Source organism: Tachypleus tridentatus, chromosome 12 (assembly GCF_004210375.1).
Source record: "Tachypleus tridentatus isolate NWPU-2018 chromosome 12, ASM421037v1, whole genome shotgun sequence".
NCBI lineage: Eukaryota > Metazoa > Arthropoda > Merostomata > Xiphosura > Limulidae > Tachypleus > Tachypleus tridentatus.
In genome coordinates, this window is record NC_134836.1 from 115,412,772 (window position 1) to 115,425,221 (window position 12,450).

Here is a 12,450-nt window from a genome sequence, read left to right on the forward strand (position 1 = left end):
CAGACCTCGTATTTTAGAAAATTGTCCGGTTAGTTTACAGGTAAAGAAAACCAGGATTATTTAATAAGCCAAAACATACAGGTCGGTCTGTATGAAGTGAATGTTCTTTCTAGATTACATCGATTAGTGATGAAATGCTGTAGTTAGGTTTATCAAGGATCACAATGAAGGCTTAACCCTAAACACTTGATAACTTTAGGGTAGCCCAAGTTATAGAACTAAATAATGTTTACATAAAAATGTATTTCTTGCACTGCACTGATGATGGTTCTTTATGGCAATCTGGGCAGGTGTCTTAAGACGTTCGACTTGTAATCTGAAGGTCACGGTTCGAATCGCGGTCGCACCAAACATGCTCGCCCTTTCAGCTGTGGGGGCGTTATAATATTACGGTCAATATCATTATTCGTTGGTAAAAGAGTAGCCCAAGAGTTGATGGTGGGTGGTGATGACTAGATGCCTTCCCTCTAGTCTTACACTGCAAAATTTAGGACGACTAGCGCAGATAGCCCTTGTGTAGCTTTACGCGAAATTCAAAAACAAACAAACAAACTGTATTTATGGCAACCCTGTATACAGGCAAAATGCAATGATTGATATAAACTTTTTTTATTATTCGTCAAAACGTTACAGCAAAAATAAACTTTCGCCAAGTTTCATTATTTCACAAAACATGTACTTATAGTGTAACATTTATATACTTGTTATCTTATATACAATGGACAATATTTAATCAGCTTCATTTAATTAAAAATTTGGAAATCCTTTTCCTGACTTAGTTCTGGACGTACGTTTTCGATCATTATATAAATATATACGTACGTTTTGGAACTGTTGGGTGGGGAAGGTAATACCAGAAGTATTGGAACAGCATACCCAGTTAATAATAAACACGTGTCTACTAATTTGCATATGACGTCCCCATTCTCCTCTTTCGAGAGGGGTGGTTAAAAGTCCGCAGCTCGTGAAATGATGATGAAAACAGTCTCTGGAATCTGTAATGGTGAACCACATGCTCAGTCGTATGAACGTGCTATTTTGAATATATAGTCAGCCACCATAATTCGTTACTTCTTGGTCCACGCGAACTTTAATTTGAAATGCGAAACTGGACATTGCTCATTAAATCCATCTTCCGGAACTTGTATTACTTCAGCATCGAAACTGGATTAAAAACATTGTATAAATCATCATCTGAGCTGCTACTGTTGTTTCTTTGGGATGGATATATCTGCCTCTCATGGTAATAGTTAAATGCTGTGAATACGAGTGTGTCGCCCCGTCATGAAGAGTGGTTGGGTGATGTCATGAGTGCCTTGTTAAATGCTGTGAATATGAGTGTGTCGCCCCGTCATGAAGAGTGGTTGGGTGATGTCATGAGTGCCTTGTTAAATGCTGTGAATACGAGTGTGTCGCCCCGTCATGAAGAGTGGTTGGGTGATGTCATGAGTGCCTTGTTAAATGCTGTGAATACGAGTGTGTCGCCCCGTCATGAAGAGTGGTTGGGTGATGTCATGAGTGCCTTGTTAAATGCTGTGAATACGAGTGTGTCGCCCCGTCATGAAGAGTGGTTGGGTTATGTCATGAGTGCTTTGTTAAATGCTGTGTACATGAGTGTGTCGCCCCGTCATGAAGAGTGGTTGGGTGATGTCATGAGTGCCTTGTCAATCATTGCATTCTGGCCAACGTTGCGTTGTGAAATTCACACGTGTTTGTTTTGTAATATACCTTGTCTAGTTTACACTAGTTCAAAGCTTGTTTTGTAATATACCTTGTCCAGTTTACCACTAGCTCGAAGCTTGATGTATCTCCATACATTTGACATAAGTAGCATTACTGTTACGACAACTAGTGGCTCAGCGATAAGCCAGATGGCTTGTAACTCTAAAATGCGGGTTCTGATACCCTTGTTGTGCACAGCACAGATAGCCTATTGTGTAACTTTGCACTCAGTAACAAACAGTTAAGGTCCGGCATAACCAGGTGGTGAGAGCGCTTGACTCGTAAACTGAGGATCATGGGTTCGAACCCCCGTCACACCAAACATGCTCGTCCTTTCAGCCGTGTGGGCGTTATAATGGTCGGTCAATCACACTATTCGTTGGTGAAAGAGTAACCCAAGAGTTGGCGGTAGGTAGTGATGACTAGCTGTCTCCCTCTAGACTTACACTGCTCAATTAGGGACGGCTAGCACAGATAGCCCTCAGTAGATTTGAGCGGAATTCTGAAAAAAAAACAAAAAACTATTTAAAAGTAACATTTTTGACACTAATTTTACTAGATTTATGCCGTAAGTTTTATTCTACTATATATTTGCATGGTAGGGTTCCAGGGTCCGAGACGTACTGAAGACACTTTCAGCTCTGGGTACCTTCCAAAATGGCAGGCAGCTCTGTATAAGGTTTAAAGAGACGAACAAGCCTCATTTGGCGGAAGGTGTTGGAGACCTTTTCCTTCTCTTTATTACTTGATTCTAAACTTACTTAAGCGTTTTACCAAACTGTACATGATAGATTGAATACAGTAAGGCCACACATACGAATAAGCGTACAATAAGTACAGTAAAAAAAAGCTTATTAGTTTTTTATTGCAATGATTCCACGCCAATCCTGTTAGCCAGAATGTGAAAGTGTAATCTAAGAAAATGTTAGTTATTCTGAGTCGTGTTTCTGTAGAATTCTATCTGTTTATATCTGTTCATTATTATACATATATATCAGAATTGGCACAGGGCCAGGTAGCCAGCTATAACATCCTGATGATACATTAAGCTGGAACATTTGCTTTTAAAATGAACACTTTAGAAAATATGTATATAAATAATGCGATTGTCCGTCTGGAACTTTTCTCGCAAATTTATCGGTCAAACGCTACGAATCTCATATCTTTAGAAAGATCTTTGTCCGAAGAGTCCAATTGTGTATTGGTTTCTCTATTCAGGATCACATTACCCGTCTTGTTCTTAGTCAAACCTTTTAACGCAGCAAATACCGTACACGATGGAACAATGACGTTGGTATCACGTGACGACCGGTTCCATATTTCAACTTTAGTTTCTTTATTTACAAACAACACTTAACCTGTCTGTAATTTCCTTTAAAATTGAGAATTACATTAAGTACAGTTTCTATGAGCTTTCTCGACTTATTTCGGTGTAAATTACGCATTGTCAGCTCTTTGAGCACAATTTATTATCAGTTTGTGAACACACATTCAGACGTTTCTGAATATTCAGCTAGGTTTGCCTTCATTACAACCTTACATTCACTTTACATAGCTTCGGCTCGTTTCATAGACTGCTGTTGTAAACACCTTTTAGTTACTTTTTCTTTAGTACGGGTTTTATTTTTGGTTTTTTTTCGAGTTTCTTTGTAAATTTGCTTTCTTGTTTGTTTAAAGTTAAGCACAAAGCAACACAATGGGCTGTCTGTGCTCTGCCCACCATGGGTATCAAAACCAAGATTCTAGCGTGTAAGTTCGCAGGCATATACTGTGTCACTGGGGTAAGGGTGCTCAACTCATAAAACTGTGTCTTACACTGAACGCTCATATACTCTGTACATTATTATAAGTACTATTACTTTATTTTACACTTTATGTGTAGTGTTATTAAATGAAGTTATGTCTGCGTAAGTTTCTTTGTCTGACAACGTAATATTTTTAAAAAATAGGAAAGGTTTTACCGATCTAATACGTTATGTATGCAAGAAAGCGTAACTTAAATGGTTACGGCTAGTTGTAGTTTAATGTTTCCCAAACGAGAAATGTGGCATTGTCTGTAGAATACCGTATTGTTTGATGTACGTTAGGGTTAATGTGACCAAAGATGTGTCGATAACATATCTGTGGAGTACCTTATTGTTCAATCAAATTTAGGGTTAATGTGATCAAAGATGTGTGGATAACGTATCTATGGAATACCTTATTGTTCATTTAAAATTAGGGTTAATGTGATCAAAGATGTATGGATAACGTATCTATGGAATACCTTATTGTTCATTTAAAATTAGGGTTAATGTGATCAAAGATGTATGGATAATGTATCTGTAAAGTACATTATTATTTGATCAACGTTAGGACTAATGTTATCAAAGACGCGTAGACGTATCGGTGCAAAACCTTATTATTTGATCTACATCAGAGTTAATGTTATCAAAGACTCGTGGACGTATATGTGCTATATCTTATTATTCGTTCTACATTATGGTTAATATGATCAAAGATGTGTAGACAATGTATTTGTGGTATACCTTATTTTCTATCTAACAGTGTACTCTGAAACGAAAAGTGATAATTTTGAGGGACGATGTTTTTGAAACATTAACAAGTAGTTTTAAACTGATATATATATTTTAAAGATTATAAGTTATTGACAGTTATTGTTTATTATGCAGTAATTAACTATACTCTCGTCTAATCTAACCATTTTGTAGTCTAATGCAAAAAGAGACAATTATATTTATATGTTTGCTGTTGTTGCCTGTCTTCCTATTGGTTTCTAAAGTAACATTAACATTAGAACTCAACGTAATTGGACAGTAATGGTTTAACTTTGTCAAAAGATAGAACACTTTTAAACCTGTTAAACGAAATTTAGATCAAAAGTGAGAAAAGAGGCTTCGAAAAGATTATTTAAACTTTAAAATATATTCATTCATCTGTCATTTCTACAAGTGGGAATTTAAAAACAGTCAACTTCTCAAGGGCCCTAAAGAAACCCCTCCTGTTTCTTGAACCATTGTAGAAATAGGTGTTTTACACTTACCGAACACAATTTACCAGAGTTTTGTTTGTTTGTTTTGGAATTTCGCACAAAGCTACTCGAGGGCTATCTGCGCTAGCCGTCCCTAATTTAGCAGTGTAAGACTAGAGGGAAGGCAGCTAGTCATCACCACCCACCGCCAACTCTTGGGCTACTCTTTTACCAACGAATAGTGGGATTGACCGTAACATTATAACGCCCCCACGGCTGAAAGGGCGAGCATATTTGGCGCGACTCGGGCGCGAACCCGCGACCCTCAGATTACGAAGCGCACGCCTTAACGCGCTAGGCCATGCCAGGCCACTTACCAGAGAAATGTCCACATTTTTCATGTGACGTTGCTTTACGTATTATTGGCAGATTGCCATATGTTGTTGTTCTACGCTTTCCTGCATGTGGAATTTACAAGGAATACTTCTATTTTCCGCTGGAGTTAAGATACGACACAGGAAGTAGCAGAGCATATACATGCGAACAGAATTAATAGAAACGAGTCCAGTGGATATCAGCTTATTTCTACTCTCCAAGTTAACCCTAATTTTTTATCCACCTCCTAATGTTAACAATACTTTTAGCTTGATTGTGTGTTCGGTTGTTTTTTATCTCATTTATATGAATTTAAAGGTGATTCAATTTATGACGCTTCGTGGCAATGACTCGCGTTAATTTCTTTTAAACGTTTCGCACATAAAATAAATTCCAATATATTTTATACATCTAACACGATTCAAGGTAAGTTTTATCTTTCAATTCTAATGACCTAATGTTTAAATACTGTCAATTTTGTTTTAATTTCATTAGAAATAAGTAGTCGTTTCCGTAGGAGAAAGTACACTAAAAGTGAAGTTCGCTTTGTAAGACAAAAAATAAAAATATTTATAATCTAAGTAATGATCAGATGAATATAAAACAATATCACCTTGCTGTGGACTTGTTATTTTATAATCGGGTCTTGTTACTTTAAGTTAACGTTTTATAATTTTCATAAATATATCTGTCAAGGGTCATAAATATAAATGTTTATAGTTGGTTCACATGTAGTTTCACACAGATGAAATTGGGATTAGAAAAAAACGTGATTTTATTTTTTTATGCGATCAAAATAAAATAATTCACAACAATCACTTTACTACATAGTTGTAACAAGTGCATCGCCAACACTACATCCCACAATGGTCACATTAAAGATACGTTTATAGGAAGTAACCGCTTTCAGAACCCAAGACAAGGTTACGTAATGATCACGTTAAAGATACGTTTATAGGAAGTAACCGCTTTCAGAACCCAAGACAAGGTTACGTAATGATCACGTTAAAGATACGTTTATAGGAAGTAACCGCTTTCAGAACCCAAGACAAGGTTACGTAATGATCACGTTAAAGATACGTTTATAGGAAGTAACCGCTTTCAGAACCCAAGACAAGGTTACGTAATGATCACGTTAAAGATACGTTTATAGGAAGTAACCGCTTTCATAACCCAAGACAAGGTTACGTAATGATCACGTTAAAGATACGTTTATAGGAAGTAACCGCTTTCATAACCCAAGACTAGGTAACGTAATGATCACGTTTATAGGAAGTAACCGCTTTCATAACACAAGACTCGGTTACGTAATGATCACGTTTATAGGAAGTGACCGCTTTCATAACCCAAGACTAGGTAACGTAATGATCACGTTAAAGATACGTTTATAGGAAGTAACCGCTTTCATAACACAAGACTCGGTTACGTAATGATCACGTTTATAGGAAGTGACCGCTTTCATAACCCAAGACTAGGTAACGTAATGATCACGTTAAAGATACGTTTGTAGGAAGTGACCGCTTTCATAACCCAAGACAAGGTTACGTAATGATCACGTTAAAGATACGTTTATAGGAAGTAACCGCTTTCAGAACCCAAGACAAGGTTACGTAATGATCACGTTAAAGATACGTTTATAGGAAGTAACCGCTTTCAGAACCCAAGACAAGGTTACGTAATGATCACGTTAAAGATACGTTTATAGGAAGTAACCGCTTTCAGAACCCAAGACAAGGTTACGTAATGATCACGTTAAAGATACGTTTATAGGAAGTAACCGCTTTCAGAACCCAAGACAAGGTTACGTAATGATCACGTTAAAGATACGTTTATAGGAAGTAACCGCTTTCATAACCCAAGACTAGGTAACGTAATGATCACGTTTATAGGAAGTAACCGCTTTCATAACACAAGACTCGGTTACGTAATGATCACGTTTATAGGAAGTGACCGCTTTCATAACCCAAGACTAGGTAACGTAATGATCACGTTTATAGGAAGTAACCGCTTTCATAACACAAGACTCGGTTACGTAATGATCACGTTAAAGATACGTTTATAGGAAGTAACCGCTTTCATAACCCAAGACAAGGTTACGTAATGATCACGTTAACGGTACGTTTATAGGAAGTAACCGCTTTCATAACCCAAGACAAGGTTACGTAATGATCACGTTTATAGGAAGTAACCGCTTTCATAACACAAGACTCGGTTACGTAATGATCACGTTTATAGGAAGTGACCGCTTTCATAACACAGACTCGGTTACGTAATGATCACGTTAAAGATACGTTTATAGGAAGTAACCGCTTTCATAACCCAAGACAAGGTTACGTAATGATCACGTTAAAGATACGTTTATAGGAAGTAACCGCTTTCATAACCCAAGACAAGGTAACGTAATGATCACGTTTATAGGAAGTAACCGCTTTCATAACACAAGACTCGGTTACGTAATGATCACGTTTATAGGAAGTGACCGCTTTCATAACACAAGACTCGGTTACGTAATGATCACGTTAAAGATACGTTTATAGGAAGTAACCGCTTTCATAACCCAAGACTAGGTAACGTAATGATCACGTTTATAGGAAGTAACCGCTTTCATAACACAAGACTCGGTTACGTAATGATCACGTTTATAGGAAGTGACCGCTTTCATAACCCAAGACTCGGTTACGTAATGATCACGTTAAAGATACGTTTATAGGAAGTAACCGCTTTCATAACCCAAGACAAGGTTACGTAATGATCACGTTAACGGTACGTTTATAGGAAGTAACCGCTTTCATAACCCAAGACAAGGTTACGTAATGATCACGTTTATAGGAAGTAACCGCTTTCGTAACACAAGACTAGGTTACGTAATGATCACGTTAAATATACGTTTGTAGGAAGTAACCGCTTTCATAACACAAGACTAGGTACGTAATGATCACGTTAAATATACGTTTATAGGAAGTAACCGCTTTCATAACCCAAGACAAGGTTACGTAATGATCACGTTTATAGGAAGTAACCGCTTTCATAACACAAGACTAGGTTACGTAATGATCACGTTTATAGGAAGTGACCGCTTTCATAACCCAAGACTAGGTAACGTAATGATCACGTTTATAGGAAGTGACCGCTTTCATAACCCAAGACTCGGTTACGTAATGATCACGTTAAAGATACGTTTATAGGAAGTAACCGCTTTCATAACCCAAGACAAGGTTACGTAATGATCACGTTAACGGTACGTTTATAGGAAGTAACCGCTTTCATAACCCAAGACAAGGTTACGTAATGATCACGTTTATAGGAAGTAACCGCTTTCATAACCCAAGACAAGGTTACGTAATGATCACGTTTATAGGAAGTAACCGCTTTCGTAACACAAGACTAGGTTACGTAATGATCACGTTTATAGGAAGTGACCGCTTTCATAACACAAGACTCGGTTACGTAATGATCACGTTAAATATACGTTTGTAGGAAGTAACCGCTTTCATAACACAAGACTAGGTAACGTAATGATCACGTTAAATATACGTTTGTAGGAAGTAACCGCTTTCATAACACAAGACTAGGTTACGTAATGATCACGTTAAATATACGTTTGTAGGAAGTAACCGCTTTCATAACCCAAGACTAGGTAACGTAATGATCACGTTTATAGGAAGTAACCGCTTTCATAACACAAGACTCGGTTACGTAATGATCACGTTTATAGGAAGTGACCGCTTTCATAACCCAAGACTAGGTCACATAATGATCACTGGTCACGTTATCACAATCAATTTATTTAAAGCAAACTTCAGAAAGATGATAGTTAATCGTTTAAAAACTAAACTAATCTGATTTTAATTACATGGTCGATTTAATCATGATTTTTTTTTTTCGGAACGGTACTGCAGCGCTCCTAACAGTGTGGTGTGAAAACTTGGGGAGACTTTTGATGCTTCGCCATAAGAGAAACCAAAAGGAGGAAACACGACATAAACTTACGTTTCCAGACGTACACCACCCACTAATATATTCTTCACCACACCCTCAAAGGTAAGACAAAATTTACCTTTATCGCCTACCAACGTAAGCTGTTACAGTAAGTTGTGATTGCACGGTATCTATAGGGGTTTCCTGGACTTAGGCCTACAAGATTACCAAGTAGCAATATCAGAGAACTCGTTTCAGTTCACTATCGTAAGAATATATAAATTTTCTTCACAACAATAATTACCCGAAACAGTTCCCGACTTGTTTCGAATGTTCTCGATGATGAAGTGGTGATTTAAAAGAGCGGGTGATGTCATCAAGATGTCAGAGGGAGTGTGTTAGCAAAGCACGTGCAGAACGCACAACAGTTTTTCTGCTTATTTTTGTGTCGCATCACAATTATTTTAGTGAACTACAAGTAAGGGTTATGCCTGGACATAAGCCGAGACATGCTTTATCATCATCTCCAAACAAACAAGCAAGACTCCCCCCTTCCCCTAGTTTTTGTGGCTCCGTGATAATTCTGAAGGTTTATAACTCTAGAAGTCAGGTTTTTATACGCTGGGAGAACATATCAAATATAGCCCATTATGTAGTTTATCGCTTAACAACAACAACAACAAAAAGCAAGAAGGGTTAATGAAATCTCTGCCATATTGGAATTGTTGTCTTCCTGTTCCGGTTCACTAAAAAATATGAACATGTTAACGTTGTAAAAACGTTTATTTTCTGGGCATGGAAGTGAAATATTACGGGAAAAGGTCTTAGAGCTCGTTTAATGTGCTCCACAGTTATCAATATTTCACGTTTCTAAAACTTTGGGCATGCGTAAAAAGGAGTGTGTATACGTTTGACAATAACATATTCAATGTGTGAGAGTCGTAAATGTTCGTGTAATGCACACATTCTAGATGAATCGAGTGTACCTTAGTCAACCACCGCCCTGTTTCTCTGTGTTGTTTGTAGTATCAGCTGTGATTCACGTGATGAACAACAGAGAGCAGACACCTAGTTAGCCTGTGGGCCTACTTTGTACACAGCCATAAATTTGAGGGTCTGTTATAAAGGAAGTGGCAGCCAGACAGCGTGCAGTATAACAGTGTGCTTAGTTTCAACTATGAATGTGATAAACAAGAGAATGCACCTGGTGTTCTGTGGACCCACGTTTTACATGGTCTCAGACAACATAGAAGTTGTGTAATGCACAATAGATGGCAGCACATAGCATGCAGCCCTCATGTTACGCATGGTCGTCAACAAGAAGGTTGCTAAATAAATAAATAACAGTACCAATCATGCAGACACCTCCTGGCCGTAAACATAAAGGTTGTGTAATAAACCGTTAGATGACAGCACCTATTACACAATTCGTTCGTGTCGGACATTGTCGTTACTATAAATATGATAAATAACAGAAAATATTCACTGGCGCCCAGACAGTCACGAGACATGAAGTGTACATATTCTTTCCAGTTCCACACACACAGTATGGTATATTATTTTTGTTTTTTTAAGTATAAAGTAAATTTCCATATATATAATTTAATTGTATAACATCTTGGTCTCACCTATATAGGCCCGGTATGGCCAGGTGGTTAAGGCACTTAACACGCAATCTGAGGGTCGCGGGTTCGAATGCCTGCCACACTAAACGTGCTCGCCATTTCAGCCGTGGGGCGTTATAATGTGATGGTCAATCCCACTATTCGTTGGTAAAGAGTAGCCCAAGAGTTGGTGGTGGGTGATAATGACTAGCTGCCTTCCCTCTATTCTTGCACTGCTAAATTAGGGACGGCTAGCGCAGATAGCTGTCGTGTAGCTTTGTACGAAATTTAAAACAAACCAAACCTAACTAAAGCGAAATACGTTGGCCCCCTAGTGGTGAAGGAATGTTTGTTTGGTTGTTGTTGTTTTGTTTTTGTAAGTGCGAATGTTTTTAAACACATTAAATTTTGAATGAATAATAGAAATCACATAAAGTAGGTCAATAGGCATATTAAACTGGGCATTCTGACAGCAAGAAACAACTGTTTTAAAGCCTGCAGTTTATTCGTGGTAAGGAAAAGAAACATTGGGAGGTAGATCGATAGTTAAGGAACTTTAGTCTCTACTCGGCCCTAGTGGACTAGCGGCATGTCTGCGGACTTACAACGCTAGAAACTGGGTTTCGATATCCTATGATAACGTTCTAAATACGTTTATTTTCTGGGCATGGAAGTGAGGTATTACGGGTAAAGGCCCTAGAGCTCGTTTAATACGCTCCAAATTTATCAACATTTCACGTTTCTAAAACTTTGGGCTTGCGTAAAAAAAGAGAGTGTATTATATTTTCTGGGCATGGAAGTGAGGTATTACGAGTAAAGGCCCTAGAGCTCGTTTAATACGCTCCAAAGTTATCAACATTTCACGTTTCTAAAACTTTGGGCTTGCGTAAAAAAAAAAGAAACTGTATTAATAATAACATATTCAACGTATGAGAGACGCAAATGCACGTGCATATTGCTTAGTTGCACGTGGTGATCAGTGGTGAATGCTAGAGAGAAAAATACATTATGTTTGGGGCGCAATGACACTGGGTTTGAACAAAACTTCGAAGGATCACCTTTTTTCTTGAAACATCTCTACACATTAATATTACACTTGCTTTTAAACTCACTGGTTTCTTTCACACGTGTGTTTCTAGATCCTTTCTTATGAGATTATCGTAGCAGCTGACCAGACATACTATATTTAAACTTAGTACGAAGATTGGTCCTGAAATACTTGGTTCATTTTATTTAAAGCAAACCTGCACTGGGCTACCCGTTGTGTCTGTAGTGGGAATCGGAATATGAATTTAAATAGTGTCTCACTTGGGAACGCTAAGAATGTTACTGATAAAGCGTCAGGCTAAAATACGATCTCGCTAACGAACAAACAAAACAGTAATACAGTTTCACTGGGATATATCTAAAGTTGTACCTGAAATAACGTTCATTTACACGTGGAAAAAATTAACATTGTTATCACGTGCTCCTAACTTGCACAATTTCAAAGATGTGTGTGTGTTTTATATACATGAAGAAACAACTCTGACGTTTAACCATATTTTTGTGTGAAAAATACGTCACGAAATACGCTCATACGTTGTACACTACCTAAGAATACGAACATTGTTGCTAACTAGAGATACGAATAAAACATAAAACATTGTTGGAGGAAAATGTAAGTCTCTGATGTTTGTAGTAAAGATGAATTGAAGCAACTTAGCACGTGACAAAGATTTGGTTTGTTTGGAATTTCGCGCGAAGCTACACGAGGGCTATCTGCGCTCGCCGTCCCTAATTTAGCAGTATAAGACTAGAGGGAAGGCAGCTCGTGATCACCACCAACTGTTGGGCTACTCTTTTATCAACGAATAGTGG

General features: G+C 37.8%; 1 protein-coding gene across 5 annotated transcripts in view; it reads left to right on the forward strand.

Annotated features, from left to right (window-relative positions):
• LOC143234426 (zinc finger MIZ domain-containing protein 1-like) overlaps window positions 1-12,450 on the forward strand; it is a 140,361-nt gene that overhangs the window by 74,260 nt on the left and 53,651 nt on the right. For 4 of the 5 annotated variants that reach the window (XM_076471789.1, XM_076471790.1, XM_076471793.1 and 1 more), the window contains one exon: window positions 8,968-9,109. In XM_076471789.1, coding sequence (XP_076327904.1) covers window positions 8,968-9,109 — 142 coding nt within the window. Of the gene's footprint in view, window positions 1-5,185; window positions 5,495-8,967; window positions 9,110-12,450 lie in introns of those variants that run through there. The other variant, XM_076471791.1, reaches the window with a different exon arrangement.